The following is a 21,222-nucleotide window of genomic DNA, read 5'->3' on the forward strand; positions in this document are numbered from 1 at the left end:
TTAAAGGAAATATGATGAAAATAATGTTATTTACTTACCAGGTAAGTAGCCAGTAGTCAGAGTTTTAATTTATAGATTGCCATGTCCAGAGAACAACAAACTTTATTACAGACTGTCTTTATTGGCCATATTGTATTCTGTTTTCCAAATGGTTGCTTCTTTCCAAGTTTTCTGATAGATTTGCTCTGTTTTTGATATTCCACTCACTAATGCCTTTGCCACACCTCTCAATGTCAAGCTTTCTATTGTTTTTGTCCCCTATTCCTTATCTTTTACTCCTAGTCTCACATTTTCCTATATGCTTACGCATCTCTATGCCTTTTATGATGTGTCCTGGTGGTAATTTGTGACACTCTTTGTTGTGTCCTTCTAGTGGCACCTCTTGGGGCTGGCTGAGCTCTGTTTTCCTTTTTTATGCCAACTATCCATCTCTACCTCTGACTTACAAACCATCCCTATTACTACAACCTCACGTATTACTGTTCCATCCAGCAATCTCTACCACTTTTTTTTCAAACACCTACTTTGTTTTACTCCTTTCAAGTGGTTATTGTTGTTCTGATATTCATGTTATTGATTTTTCTTGTATTCTTTTCAATTGTACACATATTCTGCTTCATCCTTATAGGTCATTTCTCCCTAAGACTTCATCAACTCAAGAAAGTGGCAGCTCCTTTTACCTTATCTCAGTTTCTTAAATCTCTCACCTAAATGATTGGAGCTACTCATTGTTATTTAACTCTTTACCTTATCAACTGTTCCCTCCCCCCAAATCCCTCTTCTTCTGTGGATATTTCCTTTTTCTACACTTACAGGTTAGGTTCATCAGTTTCTGCATTTGGTCTGTTTTTCCTTGGGGGTAGATGCTCACATACAATTGCACATTTAATTCTATAGTGAGATGTAGAGGTGTATGGGGTAGTCCAAATATATGTGCTGATGACGACCTACAAAGCAAAATGGAAATGGGCAGCTATAGACATGGTCAGGTAACGTATTTGAAACAAAAGTCACAAAAAGACAACTGTTCTGAAGTGAGGCAGGCAGTGAGGGTGAGAAATGGAAAAAAAGAACAGAACATAGACAGAAGAGGAAACTGCAACACTGATACAAGTTTACTAAACTGATAAATGGTAGACAAAGCCTCCTGGTAACCAGCAACAGAGGAAACCAACATGCCCATGTCATAAAACCAACTGAAAGAGAATGACAGACCAGACTAAAGCCACATATGAAGATGGAGTGCAGGTAGGGAAGGATTACACACTCCAGAGTGGGGCTGATGAAGGCAGGTGGAAGACAAAGAGAGACAGACTAGTGGAAACACCAACATCTGATGTAGAAACAGAAACCACATCTGAGTCAAACAACATGGTGCTATTAACAGGACCAAATAAAGAATGGTCTGTACTATCAAAAGGACACAAGGAAGAAGATGAAAAAGAGGATAAACATAAAGTTAACTGTTTATCCAATTCTCACTGAGAGTATCCACCTACAAATGAGGAACAAGTGACCAAAAGTGGGAAAGTTTGGTCCTAAGAGAAGATGCAAAAATGACATCCAAATCAGGGATACTCCAAAGAGCACACAACTCCCAAAAAATGTCAGGATCTAAAGACAACTCTCTCAGGTTGGAATAACTGATTAACCATTAGATTCATGGTACCCAGAATATGACACAACAGAAATTTGAAGGTTGTAAACTCAATACAGAAGAGTCAAGGTGTAAAAAGAAAGGTTTCTTGATTGGGTGCCTCCTTGCCTGGAAATGTAGGATAGCAATGTCCAAGTACATCATCATCACCTCTTCCCAGAGAGACAGCAGGAATGTTGAACAGCAAGAATTTTTAAGGTATTGATATGGAGGGTGGATTCTTAAAGAGTCCACCTTCCTGACCTTTGAGATATGTTCCTGAACAAGAAAGGGAAGCATCTATAAAAAGGTGACATTCCAAACAAAGCAGAGGAAAAGAAACCTCCATGGCAGTATTGGTGTGATCTATCCACAAGGTAAAGCCCATAAGCAATGAAGAGAGATGGATAAGAGAAGCCTCCAAGAAATTTTAAACAAAGCTCCATTGGTTGATTAAATCTCACTGCAGATGGTGCATGTGGGCACAAGTAAGGAGAAATAAGTGCCTCATGAGAAGCTCACATCCCCAAAAAAAGATATAACCACTAATGCAGAATGAAAAGATGAGGAGACCTACCTTGTAAACAGGCCATTTCATATCTCATAGACAAAGAAGTGAAGACTGAGACCAAACTTATCCACCTTAATGAGCCAACCAACCCAGGCAGCTTCTTAAAAACGAAACTACAAGGATACCAACAGTAGCCAATTACCCAGATAATGTTAGAAACAAAGGCCCTTGGAAGAAGGAAGTAGATCAAGTAACCTGGCAACTCTGCAAAAAACACAGGGGGCTGAAGCTAGGCTAACTGGAAGATCTCCCAAACTGAAAAACATTCCTGTAAAGATAAAAGTGAAGAAAATATCTGGATGCTGGGGAGATAAGTATCAAATACACCAATCTCCTTCATTCACAGATCTGGAATGAAATCCAACAAAGAGTTAAGTATGACTCCATGGTGAACTTTGGAATGATAAGGAAGATATTCAAAGACAACAAACTGATCACCAGGCATGAGTCTGTATTTTTGGGAACTGATGACAAATAGACAAAAATGAAACCATAGATAAAAATAATTTATTTACTTGATATCACCATTTTAAATTAAATCCTAAACTTTCTCCAATAAATGCTAGCAGGAAAGAGTAGCTTGCAGAGGAGAAATGAAAACTGGATAAGGCAAAATGGTAAAAAAAACAAAAAAAAAAAAAAAACAGAAAATAGAAGGCCACACAGTGGAAACCAACCTAAACACCCATGAATCACACACAAAATTCTTACAAACAAAGACAAAGTGAAATTGTTTGGTGCTCTTCAACTCAGACTCAAGAACCAAGTCACCAACACTGATTGCTTTGAAGATGGCTGTGTGCAACCAAATGATTAATTAAAGTCAAAGAATGAGCAGTCAAGATTGATAAAGGGGTTAGAGAAGGGGATATGGCACTGACACAAGAACTGGGGGATATGATAAATGAGATGCCAAAGAGGAAATGAAGTGATATAAATGGGCTGATCCAACCCTTGATTCCAAACTGTCTGGAAGACTCTGAAAGACTTCTTTCTGGAAAACTGGTGCTATATGTAAATCATGCAAGGATAAAGCATATAAATGAACACTGGATGACAGAGCATCCCAACCCAAACAACATATTATGTTAGCCACATCTGTAAAGCCAGGAAAGAGATTCATCAGAAAAATCCTCAGGAAACTTATGAACAGCTACCACCATACTCATTCAACCTACATTGAAGATAGCTGAATTGAGATAATCCACTTAAGAAAAACAAACAACATACACATAATAAACTGAATCAAGTCCACATGCAGCAAGTGGTTGTTAGTAATACTTTCTAAGCAGGATAATATCCAGCTTCCTACCACATGCATTCCAATATTTACCTTTAGATGACAATAGATTAGCAGGTAAAATGCAGTGTCAAAAGTAACTTCTAATCAGTGAATAAGATATTAAAGAAACTAACAAATCAACAAGTAATCTATGTAATTAAAGGAACACTGTGTCCGTTAGACATTGCACTTATGTGTGCTAGCTCACATAAAAACCAAATTTTCCTATCTGCTAATTGTAGTGATATTTTTAAGTTCATACAAGTACAACAGTGAACGATGTTTAACATACATCATTCTATACGAGTGAAACCTATAACATTTATAACATCAACTTTAAAAACAGTTATTTCAGTAACATAAACCAACACACAAAAAAACACATTAATCCTTTACCTTTCAGTGGTTTATAAATAATGCAATACCATTACATTTCAATACAAATTCCAACAGGTGCAACAAATACAACAGTTATATGCTTAAAGTTTAAATACATTTTGAATGAGAAACACAAGTTTATCCACTATATAATTTGAAATGATTAGCCTTAATAGTCACGGCCACAAGTTCATTCATTTTCAATGTTCTACAGCCAATTCATTGTGTGAAAGAAAATAATTCCAGGTTTCATGATATACAAATGCAATTTATACACACATGGTGAGGACTGATTCCATAATTTTAAAAATTCACTACATTATAATGTCGTTTCCTCAAGAGTTCACACTTAAGATCTTCGTCAAAGATGGCTATTATCCAGAAAAACAAGGTGTTGATGCTAAAAATGTTGTGTACACAGACACATGGTCATCCTTTCCTTTAACATGCACTTACTCTAAGTAGAACCTCATATTATGGTTAGTATGCTTTTGTTTAATTCATATTCCACAACATAATACAAAAACAGTATCATTTAAAGGCTTTATACAATTAAAACATATATCCTTATGTCTATAGTGTTCCACTTTATAAAACTGCACGTGAAAACAATTCTTTAGGATTTACTCATATAACACACACTTTGTATGCAGAAGTTCAATCCCATCTATCACTGCTTTTGTTTTTGCTAAACAATGCTTCAGTAGCTAAATAATTTTAGAACATAAAAAGGATGGCCAAAACAAATGTTAATTTATCTTTTATAATGGAAAAATTTTAAACAATATGTTTTTAGAACACAATCAATGAGATCTGTTCAAATATTATATTAAATCTGAATTTTAACACTGTTTTTCATAAATACTTGAATTTTTCATGATTTTAGTAACATTTTCTCATAAAAATTGTGCACCTGCTGTACTTTCTTATATTTTCTTATTGCAATTACCCTACAAAATAATCAAACAAGTTTCTGTAATTGTAAAGTCCTTAAAATATATTTTAGAAATAAGAGAACTGATGTTATGGAATGGCCAGGTCAGTCACCTGGTATCAATCCAATTAAAAATTTATGGGCTGAGTTAAACTATTAACAAAAGATTGCGAGGCAAAAACAGAAGATAAACTTTTAGAAGTACTCAAAGAAGGACGGCAGTCAATCAGACAGAAATATCTGCAGAAATGCACTGGAAACATGTCATGTTGATGTGAATCAGTACTGAAATTCAACAGAATGCCAACTAAATATTAACTTGCAAAACTGACTTGTTATTTTGAGATTGATAACATAAAAATATGCAAAACTGTGTTTTTAGAACACACTTGATGAAATCTGTTCAAATATGATTTCAGATCCTTATTTTAACACTGGCTTTGGTAAATACCTGAATTTTTCATTATTTTAGTTACATTTCATCATAAAAAGTGTTTTGCACATTTTTATGTTATCTAATAAAAGATATAACAAATTAACTACATTTTCAGGGGGAGCACCTTTTTTTTTATCCACCCACTGCTCATTGTATGAGTTTTATTTCCTAGTGATCAGATTATTGTAGAGGCTACTATGCATGGTAACTAGCATTCCTACTTTTGAAGTAAAGAACAAGATGGAAGACACATAACACCAACCCACTATCAACTCTTGTCAGACCAAAGAGTGTGATTTAAACATCTTTCTTTTAATACATCCATGTTCCTATTGGTAAGTCTTTGGATTTACAATACTAAAATCAGGGGTTTGATTCCCATTGATGGACACAGCAGATAGCCTGATATGGTTTTGCTATAATAAAAACACACAATATGTCCATGTCCCCCCCTCCCCTGGGACAGCAGTAAGTCTTTGGATTTACAATACTAAAATAAGGGTTTGATTTACCTTGATCAGGGGTTCCCAACCTTTTGGCACTTGCGACCCCTTACCTAAAGGTTTGAAACCCATGTAACCCCTACTTAGGGCTTACTATCAGCAGCTTAATTTTTCTTTTATTTTCTGTGAAGGAGAGGGAAAGAAACATCTAAAAAAAATATTTAAAAATTCTGTAATTATTTATTAGCAAATTAAATCACATTGGGCCAACCTGAATTCACAAAACAAACATATATTTCTTAAAATAATATTAACATAGGTTTGAACAGCTATCCAACCCAGCTAGTGAGATGCCTGATGTTGCATTTCAGCAGCAAGCTTTGAAATTTGTGGCCGAGCGTTTGTTAGAGCCAGTCTCATGTCATTTCCAACATCCAATCTGTTCCTATTCTTTGTTTTTATGATGACAAGAGTGGAAAATCCTGCCTCATACAAGTAGGTAGAAACAAATGGAACAAGGACACATAAAGCTATCATGCTGACTTTAGAGTATGACTGATACATAGCGCACCAGAACTGAGTCATGGATTTCACCTTGAAGAGATCACGAACTGAAGAGTCGTTCCTTAGACCCAGAAATTCATCTTGGATATCATCTGGGATGCTGGATACATCAAGTTCAGTACAAAATGGGTTCCTTACTAGGGCCTCCTGTTCTTGTGATAGCTCAGGGAATTAACACTCGACTTCCTTTTCTAGAGGCTGAAGATGTTCGGTAATCTCATCCTTGAGGAACTGATCCAGTTGGATCTGAGACTCATCTGTCACTCCACAAAGTTTTTCAAACATAGCGATGTTTCCAAGATTGGTTTTCCGATGCCAGTTCTGCAGTTTGGAAACAAAGGCCCGAAGACTATCTTGAAAAAGGAAAACATATGTTTCCCTTCCTTGAAGCTTCAAATTGAGCTTGTTCAGCTGGTCAAAAATGCCGGCTAGGTACGCAACCCTTTTATTCCATGCTTCATCTTCAAAGTGAGCTACAAGATCTTTCCTTTTTTGAGTCTCCAGGAATAGCTTTATTTCATCTTTCATTTCAAAGACACAATTAATAACGTTTCCTTTCGACAACCAACGTACTGCTGTGTAGAAGAGACAAACTTCGTGGTCAGCATTCATGTCTTTACATAGTTCTTTCAATAGGCGAGTGTTGAGTGCTTGAGTCTTCACATAATTTACAATTTTGATTACAGATTCAAGCACTTCCTGCAGAGAGGCAGGGAGAGTCTTACTGGCAAGAGCATATCGGTGAATCATGCAGTGGATGCCCTTTGCTTGAGGTGTTAGCTTTTCACTCTCGACTGGAATTCTGATTTCGATCCCAGCATAGCTGGTGCCCCATCCGTACAAACCCCACACACGTTTTCCCATTGAAGATCTTCGTCTTGAAAAAAAGTTGAAACTTTTTCCATGACATCATCAGCTTTTGTTGTGGTTTCAAGTGCACTGCAGAATAAGAATTCGTCTTTGATGTCACCTGAATTAATGTATCTCACGAAGACAAGCAACTGAGAACATAAACTTACATCTGTTGACTCATCAAGCTGAAAGGAGAACAAAGGGGAACCCTTGATTTCAGTCAAAACCTGTTCTTTCACATCCATAGACATTTTAGAAATGAGCCTCTGTATAGTATTATTTGACAGGGATACTTGCTGCATCTTCTTTGCACTGGCTTCTCCAAGAATAAGATTTACTTCTTTCATCATGCAGGGTTTAAGAAGTGTTTCTCCAATCATGTGAGGCTTTTTTTGTTTAGCAATTTTGAATGCAATCTCATATGAAGCTTCCACTACGGATGCACTCTGCTGCTGAAACGACCCACTTCTTTCGATTCTTTGGCTTTTAAGCCACCGTTCATGCCGTTTGAAGAAATCCAAACCCTTCTTTGCGTGTTCTGGATGTTTCGTCTCGAGATGACGCTTGAGTTTTGATGGTTTCATTGACTCTGCACTCAGGACACTCGTTGACGAGCACAGTGGTGAAGCCAATGTTGAGGTAGCATTCTGAGTATCTGCGCCGTTTAGCCATGGACACAACTCACCTCTACTGCTTACTTACCTCCTTGTTAAAATAAAATAAAAATGTTGAATAATGAATGCTTTGGCAACTGTAGATCTTACACTGACTACTTGTGGGGGGTGCAGGTAGAGTAATGATGGGGCAAGTATAGGGAGGGAAGGGAGCGTGGCAAGTCGCGCGATTCGTCATCCACCAATCAGCAACGGACATGTGACTCACGTGGTCGGACAGCGAGCACACACACACACTTAATCACAGCTAAACAGACACACAAGCATACGTACATGCGCGTGCACTCACATACTCGCAACTCACTAGTACACACATACATACAGTTGCAGACACATACACATTCACACAGGCACATTCACTCATAGGCATGCATACATACATCCATAATATCACCTAATGACATTGAACTAACGTAGCACATGTTTTGCTTTGCACCGAAACAAAAAAAATGTAAGAGCATGAAAATGTAATTGATGAAATAAAATTAATGTTATCCCAAGCTACTTCTAACAAGGCTAAGTGACTCCCCTGCCAAGGCTTCGCGACCCACCAGTTGGGAACCCTGACCTTGATGGACACAGCAGATAACCTGATGTGGCTTTGCTATAACAAAAACACACAATATATCCATGCTGCTAAATTTCACTCAGCGATTATTTTTCCCCATGACAATAGGACACGAACTATAAATTCTTAGTCTGGCATGCTGACCACTGGACACCATGACAGTTGTTGGTGTACAGTCACAACAATGTTATCACAAATATGTAATTGTTGTAAACCTAACATATAAAAAAACAAACATCCACTACTTTAAAACTATAAAACCAAAATTATACAAAGGTTGAATTATGTAAAACTCACCTATCATAATTAACCAATCTGTTAATATTAAAAAAGTAACTCTAACTATTGTTAAATGTATACAATTCTTTAGTTTTAGATAAAAAAAATTGATATCACAGATATTTTTCTTCACTCTACAACTTATAAATATTGCAAAAAATATTCCTTATATTATTTATAATGATATTTAAAATTTTTTCTCACAAGTCCTTCGTAACACATTTGTCTTGCCATTTCTTGATACTATTTAAAGGAGTACCTTAAAAGTGCTGACTACAAACATTCCTGAATGATCTCTCCACAGTTTCTATCTCCTTATGTTTAGGGTATAACATAACTGTTCACACACAATACTAATCTAGTTTAATATGTGAACCATGCAAGTGTACCTTGTCAAAACTGTACACCATAACTGTAAACATTTCATACTTTTGTAGTTTATCCTAGATAAGAATCCTCTAGTGTTTTACTAGAGTGATTGAACTTACAACTGTAGTTCCTTCCCACTGTATGTCAATTGATACTGATATTTTAGTTTTTTTCAACACACTTAATAGTGCTAAAAGTTATCTCTAAATATATATTTTTTTATGTTTTCTGAAGATACTACCAAGTCACACCAATACATACACTATAAAATTGTATGGTTTCTTCCCAATGTATATTCACTGATGCATTTTTAAGTAACTTTTTGTCACATATCCATTGGTACAGATTATGCACTTGTACAATTACTTGCCAATGTGTATTATTTCATGTTTGTCTGTTTATTTAACTCTATTACAAATTTGTTACCAAATGCGTATCCTCTCATGGTCTTTTACATAAATTTTACTTCCAAATTGTTTTGTTACATACTAAAGATCTGAATGGTTTCTCTCCTGTATATATATCATAGCATTTCAGTTCATGTCTTAACACAAATTCTTTGCCAAAGTATGTACTGTCTCTCATCCTTTCTTACAAATGTTTTATCACATACTTTACGACTGTATGGTTTACCTTCTCTATGTAAACTCTTATGAGTCTTTAACTGATTTATTATTTTAAATTTTTTTCCAACAAACATAACAGATGTTAGTTTTTTTTTTGGTATGTATTTTCCCATGCACTTTTATTTTACTATTTGATGATTGATATATTTCTCAACTGTACAGCTTCTAACCACTATGAATCTTCCTATGTCTTTTTAGATCAAAATTTCTTGCAAATTTTTTTCTACATATTACACAACTGTATGGTTTTTCACCAGTGTGTAATTTCTCATGAGTTTTTAGGTTACTCTTTGTCCCAAATGTTTGGGCACAAACAAAACAAGTGTGTGGTTTTTCTCCAGTGTGTATTTTTTCATGAACTTTTAGTTCATTACTTGTCCTACATTTTTTGAAACATATTATACAACTGTATGGTGTCTCTTCAGAATGTATAATCTCATGTTGTTTCAAGTTACTATTTGTTCGAAATTCTTTTCCACAAGTTACACAACTGTATGGTTTTTCTCCAGTATGTATTCTCTCATGTATTTTTAGTTCACTATTTGTTCCAAATTTTTTACTACAAACTACACAACCATATGGCTTCTCTCTAGTATGTATTTTCTGATGATCATTTAAATTGCTTTTTCTTAGAAATTCTCTTCCACAAATTATACAACTGTATGTTACATCTTTAGTATGTATTCTCTCATGTACTTTAAGTTCACTATTTGTACCAAAATTTTTTAAACATACTATACAACCTGTATGGTTTCTCTCCAGTGTGTATCCTTCCATGTTTTTTCAGGTCACCTTTTCTTACAAATTTTTTGCCACACATTACACAACTATGTTGTTTCTCTCCAGTGTGTAATTTCTGATGATCTTTTAAATTACTATTTCTACAAAACTCTTTCTCACAAATTTCACATCTGTATGGCTTTACTCCCATGTGTATTCTCTCATGTATTTTTAATTCACTATTTACTCCAAATTTTTTCCCACAAACCACACAACCATATAGTTTCTTCACAGTGTGTATTTTCTGATGGTCTTTTAAATCACAATTTCGTCGAAACTCTTTTCCACACACTACACAATTGTATGGTTTCTCTCCAGTGTGTATCCTCTCGTGTACCTTTAGCTCACTATTTGTTCCAAATTTTTTTAAACATGCTACACAACTGTATGGTTTTTCTCCAGTGTGTATCCTTTCATGTTTTTTTAGGTCACCTTTCCTTACAAATTCTTTACCACACACTACACAACTATGTGGTTTCTCTCCAGTATGTATTTTCTGATGAATGTTTAAATCACTATTTCTTGCAAATTGTTTTTTACACATCACACAACTATATGGTTTCTCGCCAGTGTGTGTACTTTGATGTATTTTTAAATGACTATTTCTCACAAATGTTTTGCCACACACCACACAACCATATGGTTTCTCTCCAGTATGTATTCGCTGATGTATTTTTAAATTACTATTTGTTCCAAATACTTTTCCACACATAACACAACTATGTGTTTTCTCACCATTATAAGATGCAACAGATTGTTTTAGGGTATTTACACTTAAATTTGTTTTTCCAAATACATCACTGTTTGGTTTCCAAGATTTGTTGATTCCTCTTTCCATAAAAGGATCTTCTATGCTTAAAACATGATCACTAGCAAAGTAATTTCCATAAGATGTGTTCACATAGGTCTTTATACCTAAAATAAAAAAATATGGATTTGAAAAAATGTAGTTTATTAATAAGACATCATACAATTGTTTGATGTGCTCTTACATATATTTCATAGTTAACAGAATAATTAGATAGCTTTAAAATATGAAACAAACAAACAAAAAAACAAGATCTGGAAGGTGAAATTATGTTAATGCCACAGTTTGAAAGCCTTAAAAAAGGTTTCTTCCAAGTTCCATGTGACATGGCTTAGCCAGATGTTTAGGGAGCTCAACTCTCAACCTGCATGTCATTGGTTTGAAATTACATCCCATCAAATGTGTTTGCCCTTTCAGCTGTGGGGCTCATTATAATGGGGTGGCCAATCCAATTGTTTGTTGGTCAAAGAGTAACCCACAAGTTGGCAATGGGTAGTGATGACTAGCTGTTTTCCCTCTAGTCTTTCACTAACAATTTAGGGATAGTTTGCACAATTAGTCCTTGTGTAACTGAGCAAAATTTAAAACTAAGTTTCATGAAAAATCAAGAGCTTTCATAAAAATGGAGGTGATATACAATGCTCAAAGAAAGTTTTGCAACTATGAAAACAACTGCTACAATAACTAATGTTACTTTTAGCCAATAATTCTTGTTTGTTGAGTCATAGTGCAAATTTACTTGAGGGCTATCTGTGCTGACCATTACATACTTTGAAGTGGTAGACTAAAGAAAAAAGATAAATATCATCTACAACTACCTCTTGTTACATTGACTGAATTGTGGGTTTTGACCATTCCGTAGCCAGAAAGTGTCGAGTCTAATTTATTTGGATAATAATATAATTTAAACCACACAGTATGTCATGTTAGCTGTTTGAAATATCTATATGCAAGTTAGGTAAAAATACAGAAATAAAGATTTTGACAAAATGAAATTACTTATTGATATTTTATGTATTACTTTATCAAGGTTAAGACAGAATCTTGTGACCAGAAACAGTGCATTTGCTCCAGCACAGAAAAATTAATTTTTGTATAATGAAAATGTATTTCAATACATACTTCCATTTTAAGCACTGGAAGAAAATGAGGAGAAAATGTAGATGAGAGAAGTACCAATGGGAAATATATTTTCAGTATAGGAAAATTATAACTTTGATACAGTACTTCCCTCCACCCACAAGATTAGCTAGAATCCCACACTGATTAGAGAGAAGGACCAGTTCAGGGGAATGACAGATGATACCCCTGGAAAGAGTTAGATCCAAAGATCTGATGAAAGGAATCTCACTTCTTTATATGCAAAAACGGCTCGTTTGGGTTGAGAAAATATTTTACATAGAAGGTCGAAACGTTGTTCGCTCTTCTACGTAAAATATTTTCTCAACCCAAACGAGCCGTTTTTGCATATAAATTTCTGAACAAGTGGGTTTCTCGACATCACTGAATCTCACTTCTGTAAGTCAATTACATCCAAACTTCATACCACTGAGAACCAACATCTGCAAGTTCAAGAGATTGGGGAGAACCAAGAACCACTCTGACTACTGACTATGACATGTTAGCTTTGATACATCAATCCAAGGACCTGACATCAAAATGATGTCCATATAATATAAATCCACACCCCCAACAGCAAAACTGACTGGAACTATCCAAAAAGCAATTACATTCTCTGAAAGATACAATGAGAGACAGCAAAAAGCACAAAACCAGAACAATCTCCCTTGCCTCCACTGTGACACACAACACAGAAGAATAAAAAAAGGCATATAGACAACCATAAACATGTGAGGACTTGTGTTGTTTAGTGGTTCTACTCTGAAACTAAAACCAAGCAACAGGGTATTGACATTCACAGGGAGTGAGGGTAAGATGAGGGCTCCCAATCCATGGGGTGAACTGCAAATTGATGCCTAACTCTTTTGAGAGTGTATATTCCATATTGGAAGATAGCACATCATCTACACCCTCAGAACACCAGTGCCCTTCTCTGTACTGAATGATTACAGCCATCTTTGTGTGCAGCTTATTGAGAAGGGTGTCTCCAGGGTAGACCACCCCAATGGCCTGGAACTGGAAAGTATGATGAGGACTCCCATATTCCACTAGATGAGAGAGAGGAAGAGAACATAGTAGAGAAGCTGGAGCAATGTCATCACCTGAGACAATCTGATCGGTTACCATGAAACCCTATTTTGAATAGCAGACCACACTGATTTATTCAATAAAAGGCATGAACAGGGGATAGGTAGCTATCCCTTTTTGCTTTAACCATGTAGTCTATGGGTACTAAAATCAGAAACAGACATCAAACATGTAACCCAACTGGTGTGGGTAGAAGGGGAAAGATCCTGAACAGAGGCAGACTGCCAAAGGATAAAGAGTTGTAAATGGGTGTTACGGAAGTAAGATATACAGACAAAATAACAATAAAGAGTACGGACTGAACAATAGAAGTATATCTGGATCAGGATGATGGTAGAGATGAAAAATAGAAGGAAGAAACAGAGGCAAAAAGGAGGAAATGCCCTCCCTTGCCCCCAAGATCTTTAGGAGTAAAGAACAATCTGAATAATGAAGAATATAGGTGATGTCCACAGGTAAAAAGGAGAATGAAATACATTTTAAGGGAAAGGTGAAACATGGAACACAAGAAAAATGGTTCAAACAGAGGCAAAATGAAGAAATCAAGGACGACATGAATATTCCAGTCTGAAAGGAATGCATTAACATGGTTAGAACAAGGCAAGCAAAAAAACTCAATAGTACTGAGAAAAATGAAAGGTATAGGATAAGTCAGTCCAATAATCTCCATCTTAGAAACAGAAGACCCCCAGTTAAAAAGCAATGCGAGAAACTCCATCAATTGAGCTATAATAGGTTGGTAAGTGGAGAATCTCCGACATAGAGATCAACTGTGAAACACTTTCCATTTACATCTTTTCACTTCCATTGAATAAGGATACATGAAAACTAGCTAAAAGAAAAGCTATTCAATGAGAGAAACCTGAACTACTTGCCAAAAACTGAAAACACCAGGTGTAATACAAAGGTTGTGAATAGCTGGATGAAGAATTATTGACTGAGATGGACAAAGAAGAGAAGGGAGTAAAAATACAGTTGTTGTAATCATGGAAACCAAGGTGGAGCTGGCCAACATGAGTGATCAGAATGACTTGACATAGAATGGTATGGATACGAGATCACTCAATGAAGTAATTGGATAGGAGGATAAAGAAATTTTTGGAACCAACACTGGTTGTAGGCATTGACAGCCAGAGCCTTAGGATAAGGTACAAGGAACCAAAAGAGGTTAACTTGTGATTAAGGTATGCAGTAAATGTATCAGAGTACAAAAAACCTCACCAGCTGCAAAGCCACTGAAAAATTACAAAATCTAAAGACCACTCTCTATTGATTATAGTTTAAATTATATTGATTATAGCTATTATTTAAAGAATCCGTTAGCTTGTATTATCTGCTGTGACCTATTGCTTTTCATGGATGAATTGCTGCTTACATGGTACAAGCCAAGCAATAAGACCATAAAATTAAATGAAAACAGATATAAAAAGTTCAACAGTCCAAATAGTAAATGTAATTAAGCTCAAAATTTGACGGCAAATACATTCAAAGAAAGAAAGAAAGAAAAAAGGGCATTTTTTTTTATTTCATAATTTTAAACTTTTTACTGTAAATTGATGATTTTACCATAGTTAGTGTCAGGATAAGAAATTAAATACAAAGCTTTAGCAATAAAGAACTGTTGGCAATCACTTTGGAGAGTTATAAAGGCTATTAAAATAAAATAAGAAAAATTTAAGATGAAAAGACATATTTTTATTCTTAGCATGAAAATAAACTGTCAAATAAAAATTCTGATATTCTATATACAGTTAGCATATTCAGTTATAGCATGGGTAGCTTCGTGATTACATAGTAGGCACGAAGTCAGTAAAATTATCAATTTTGACTGGTGTGTTTTTATACAGGATCATTCAAATTTTGGAAACCAAATGATTCAAGTATTCAGAAAAATATACCCAGAGAAATATATCATAGCAGTATAATATAGAAGCATGTTATATATTAACATATATATAACATATATTAGCTATATATGCTTAAAGTGCATAAAAACGTGGCCCAGAAAACCAATAAAATTTTGTTGTTCTCTAGTATTCACTATGTTCATGATGTTGTTGTTGCAACTACATTATGTGTGTAAAAAATGCTTTGTTGTCACCAATGTCCTCTCTTATTCAAGTGGATAATATCTAGATATTATAGTCTTTGTTTTGTAGAACAGCCATTTGTGTTGTTATACATATTACACTCCAAGAATCCCAAGGTTTCTTTGTTTTGCAAGAAGTCTTGATTTACTGAGAGCTCTACTTGGGTTTTATGCAACTAATTTCACAAGAAACTGTTTTAAGAAAACTATCTGCCTATTTATTCACTGATGCAGTAGTAAATGATTGTTTAAGTGTTCACACTAATATCCACACCTGCTTTCTTTTGCACTATATTCTTAATAAAGATTGTTTACACTTTACATCACATTAAATCTCGGTGATTTCTGGCTAAATGATACAATAAATTACCTACGAGTAGCAATTTCATCAAATGGTTTTTGTGTAAATTAATCAGTTAATTGATATTATGATTAAATAAACTGTATCAAGAATAATCAACTGATTGAAATTAGTGTTTCCAATAACCACTGCTACAAGTTATTCAAACTATCCATTACTTGCTTTGAAGTAACTAGAGAAAATGTAATTAGTCAACATCAACATTATTGTTATATTGAACTGTGGAATTTGACCATTCCATGGTCACAACGTGTAGAACAATTTTTTGGGTAATAACAAGATTTAAGCCAGGGAACTTTGGTTACACTTTAACATATCTCAAGAATACTTTAGTGATTGAAATTAGAGTTTTCAATTATTACTCTTTCCAATTATTTAAACTATGTAAGAAAGTGGAGTATTGTTATTATGTATGTTTGTTGTTAAGCACAAAGCTACCTATTAAACTGTGTGTGTTCTGTGATATTGTAACCTTGTAAGATGTAGTTTACACTTTTAATTTTTTGCAGCCTTGGCAGCAGGAGTGCCCTCAAGATTCAAGAGCCTTTAGTTTTATTCTGTTTGCCATCACAATTCCTCACCCTGTCTTTGTTATGACACAGTTAATAAGAGTATCTGCTACTGTCACTAATTTTAAGCTGCTGATTGAAGGGAAGGTAAATGGTTAGCACCACCCACTGCCAACTTTTATTTTTTGGCTTCTACATATCATAATTTGGAACACTATGTTTAACAATTAATTTAATGCAATCAGTTGATTATGCTGTAAAATAATTGATAAGCAACTATAACTAATCATCAATCTTTAATCATGTATACAGTCTATTCTATTTATTTCTCTCTCTGCTTGATGCCATATGATGTTAAGAGTATACAACTGAGGTTGACATTATATGAAACAAGCATTTTGTGTGCAAAATTTCAAAAGGACCCACTGCAAAAGTTTGTGAATCTTTGTACTTGGAGTAATAGGCAGATTTACATAAGCCACAATTGAAGGCTAAAATATGGATTACTTTGCAAATTTCCTGCTTGAACTGCCTGTTATTCAGAGGACTTATCAGACAACTAAAAATAAATAATTTACATGAGAATACTATAAATAGATAGGAAGGAGGAATTTTAGTGTCATGATCACTGAATTTATTGTGGAGTTTTAACGTAACATTAGAAAACAACTTAGGTGGACACTTAAATTTGACAGGGTAGGAACCATCTTCAGCTGTGGTTCCTACCCTGTCAAATTTAAGTGTACCTTAGTTTTATCATTCTCATTAATAAATACAAAATAATGATGCATCAACACTAATAATACCCTTAATACTCTTAAAACACCTAAATCAAATTCCATCAAACTCTTACTTTTTCCAAAAGAAGGCAAATTCAGAGATATACATCTATCCTTATATAACAATCTTTCCATCCCAGGTATCATTGTAGTAGTTTTCCTCCGAACCCTTTCCAAAAATTGAATGCCCTTCCTAAGCTAAGGATCTAAAGTCTAAACATAGTACTCCAAATGTGGCCAAACCAATGACCTATACAAACGACATTATAACCTCTTTAAACTTTTATTCAATATTTCTGTAGATAAAACCTAAAATCCTATTTATCCTGCTAAAAGCAACAACATATTATCTGGGCAATTTAAGAGACTCATAAAGTCCTTTTCTAGACATAGTATTTTTGCCAAGACAATGATCATTCTACAGTTGCAGGCTCAGAGAGATATTGCAATACCTGGAGCACCCTGACATGTAAAATAAGGATCGCTCTGTAGAACCAATCTGGATCATTCAAATCTGAAAGTAAAAGGCAATTTGGACAAGAAGCAACAAATGGACTGAAGTACAGCCATCTAAAAGTTCTGTTACCAATTAAAACCTGTGGAAAGAATCTCAAACACTTCCAAGTGTTTAAATATTATTCTTCAAGACAAAGAGGATTCTTTACTTCTAAGGAAGGATAAGACAGTTATTTCAAAGTGCTTGAATTTCAGGGATATTTCAAAAATATTTCCAATACTGTATATACTTACACCTAGGTAATGTAAATGTTTGTTCTTCATTTTTCAGCAATTTTGCATCCAACAAAGCATCATGTTTCTCATCAGGAATGGGTTCAACCTTCATTTTTAATACTTCCATGGTTACATCACAGTATTAGTGTTCTCTTCTTCTCAAAGTTTATAGTCAAACTAAGGAAAAATTAAGTTAAGAATTATAACTTCCTTCACAAAAGAAGATATTACAAAGTCTACAGCAAAAATAAGTCCCAAGTTTCACATTATCTTCATAACTTTCATGAAAGTTAATATTTTCTTATTCTTATAATGTATTTATGAGAGGTACTTGCATGTGCTGCTCACCTGACTACATTCCACCAATCATACTGTTCCATCTATACTGGTACATCTAGCTCTCATTACTATTCTAGAATAATCCTCACTTTTGATAATTAGCAGGCACAAACCATAACACTGGCAGTATTATATCTACCAATATATTAAAATCTGTATCCGTTTTGACAGATGCAGGTTTTGCTCTTTTACTGACTAGTGAAAATATTACCAAATAATTCAAGCAATATAATCATTATGTTGTTTCTCAAAGTGTCAAATCAAGTCTAATTACACATGCATTTAAAGAAAGTTTTAAAAAAAAACACAATAAAAGTTAATTGTAGAGGTTAGAATAGGTACTTTAAAACACAGATACCTGCCGAGGCTTTAATTAATAGTCCAAGTCTCTTTACTTCATATATTAATCATGAAATGAAAAAACAATAGTCAGTAAATGACCCATAGAAGTTTTCAGCTTGAAGGATATTTAACATTAATAATATTAATTTACCTCAGGTGTTTATTAATTATTATTTTATTACTTTATTTCTCAAAGAGGCTACATAAGTTCACAGATGTGAAGTTATAAAATATACACATACTATAAACAAACCCTAATTATGTGTTGGGTACTCAAAATATTAATACTGTGATTTCTTTAAAGCAAGTTTCTTTTTGTTATCATTTCTTAAACAGGACCCAGATATTTTTCACAACAAGGATCTGGTTCCAAATTTTTTTCTAGTGCCAGCCTTTAATTATTTTTTGCAACCAAGGTTGTTGACTTACCATGTAGATAATGTTATCACATGATAACAACAAAAAAAAAATTATCAAATCATAAACATACAAGGTAAACACCAATATACATCTCAAACATGATACATAATAATATAAACTGTCACATTCTTTAATCATGTTTATAAACATAATTGTTTTGTGTTCAAATGAAGATGCATCTGACTTCTCTTGGTCTCAAGTGATGTACCACTTTAACAAGGCATAAAAGAAACAGACATTAATGGTTATCAAACACAAACAAAATTCTTATAAAAAGACTGTGTTTAGTACAGACAATTCTATTAATTTCTGCATATTTCAGTACTTTTAAAAGGAGTATATAAAACTTTATGAAAAGAAAGCAGAAAAAAATTAGATATTCATAAGATGAGTCTTCAAATACATATACAGCATTGCAATATTTAACAAGTCCTTATGGCATTACCCACAAAATAAATACTGGTGAGGCTTCACAACTGTTTTCATATAATGTACATAACTTCTGTACTTCATAATATCCTGGCTGTACCACAGTTTCTAGTTAATCAATATAAACAAATCATATTTCACAGTACCATGATTTTCTATTGATTAATATCAAACGTCAAAGGTTCATTGTACCATCATTTCCAGCTGCTCAATATTAAAACTTCATATTTTCACAAAACCAAGGTTTCCAGGTCTTCAGTATCAAAACATGGTTTCATACCACTACAAGGCTAACCAGATTGATGTGCTAAAAGACCTAAATATTTATTTTAAGATAAATTTTTCCAACGTATGAATTTAACATGGCAACCTATAATGTTTTATCTACTTCATCTTGTATATTTTAGTGATTACATCAAACCAAATGTAATATAATTTTAGAGTCACATACACAATTTATCAACATCAGTTACTGCTACTATTTCTATTCTAATTAAATCTCAATCTAGACTATTACATAAGTAGTTCACTTGCAACTTTCCCTGTGTACAAAAGTTCTCTGAATACCAATAGTTCAATCATGTAATTTGAGTACAACAAATCTGTTTCAACTAAACTTAAACATTTTGTCATTTCTCACTGATAAAAAAGGCTGAAATTATGTTTATACACACAAAAAGCAGGTTTCTGCTGATTTTTCAAGATGGGTGTATACATTTTATAACAGTTTATGTTGAAGTATCACAGTTTTAGATAATTTTCTGTACTTTAGTTATTCAAAGGTCTATACTCATATCATTTAATTATTATAAACTAAAGAAATTTTACACAAACAATAACAATGCGGAAATTCTGATAAAAGGTCCAAAACTTGTCTAATAATGATTTTTGACAAAATTAGTTATTCCATGAAGCACGTATCTTAAAATATAAGTCATAATATCGTAAACTATTAAAAGAGGCTAAGTTATTACGAAAACAGTCAGTTACTAACAATCTTCTGAAACGTTTTTTAGTTTTTCTACCTCAAAATATTGGTTTCCAAAGTGTGGTAATAGTCCTAACCCATGTTAACCACATGTGACAACGGACTTCTGGTTCGAATTCTTGTCCTAACGCAAAATAACTTTAAAAGACGGTATTTTTTTTGTATATTATCTCATTGCTTTAAAATAACAAAAATGTTAATTTCTAAACATACATTATCTCCAAGATACTCACCTAATTCTGAAAGTGAAAGAGTGCAGTTCTCACACATCTAAAAAAAATGACAAAAAAAAAGATGATAATTTAATCTTGGTTCCTAAGTTACAGAATTTATTTACTTGACACAAAACACTGAAGGGACAACAATGTACGCACAATATTAAGCCACTTCGGACAAAACATAAACTTAAAAGTTATTATGTTAAAAATCATTAACTACTATACAAAATACATTAGCTTGAGCCAGATGCCGCTGTATTGCACTACTGACAGATATTATACATCCTTAATTACGAAGGTACGTTTATCTTAAAAAAAGTCATATAGTGTGGGGTCACATGATCAAGTGTAATCGAAATAGAACATCAAATACAAGTCAAACTCAGTAATGGCAGTGTTCCTAACCATATCTAAATCTGTTTACGGTTTGTGTGCTTTTATCTAACATTTTAGACCTATTAGTTTCCCATACTTTAACGGCTTTCGATATTAATTCGTTACTTGTAATGTTCTATACTGCATGAACTGTGACGTATTTAGGTAGGGATTAGAGGAGGCTCAGCCCCAGGGCCCATGGTCTTAATGAGGGCCCATTGGTAATTTTATTC

General features: G+C 34.0%; 1 protein-coding gene across 3 annotated transcripts; it reads right to left on the reverse strand.

Moving 5' to 3' along the window:
* Window positions 1-3,865: 3,865 nt before the first annotated feature.
* LOC143223683 (uncharacterized) lies at window positions 3,866-20,959 on the reverse strand. Of its 3 annotated transcripts, XM_076451981.1 has the most exons (4): window positions 20,847-20,906; window positions 20,630-20,666; window positions 17,897-18,055; window positions 3,866-11,307 (listed from the first exon to the last, which is right to left on the reverse strand). In XM_076451981.1, the coding sequence occupies exons 3-4, from the start codon at window positions 18,003-18,005 to the stop codon at window positions 10,319-10,321; spliced, it is 1,098 nt and encodes a 365-aa protein (XP_076308096.1). In that variant the 5' UTR covers window positions 18,006-18,055; window positions 20,630-20,666; window positions 20,847-20,906; the 3' UTR covers window positions 3,866-10,318. The 3 variants fall into 3 exon arrangements, with proteins under 3 accessions (XP_076308096.1, XP_076308094.1, XP_076308095.1); XM_076451979.1 differs by having other exon boundaries at window positions 20,630-20,959; XM_076451980.1 differs by lacking the exons at window positions 20,630-20,666; window positions 20,847-20,906 and adding an exon at window positions 20,434-20,531.
* Window positions 20,960-21,222: the final 263 nt, after the last annotated feature.

Source organism: Tachypleus tridentatus, chromosome 8, assembly GCF_004210375.1.
Source record: "Tachypleus tridentatus isolate NWPU-2018 chromosome 8, ASM421037v1, whole genome shotgun sequence".
In the NCBI taxonomy this organism is placed as follows: domain Eukaryota; kingdom Metazoa; phylum Arthropoda; class Merostomata; order Xiphosura; family Limulidae; genus Tachypleus; species Tachypleus tridentatus.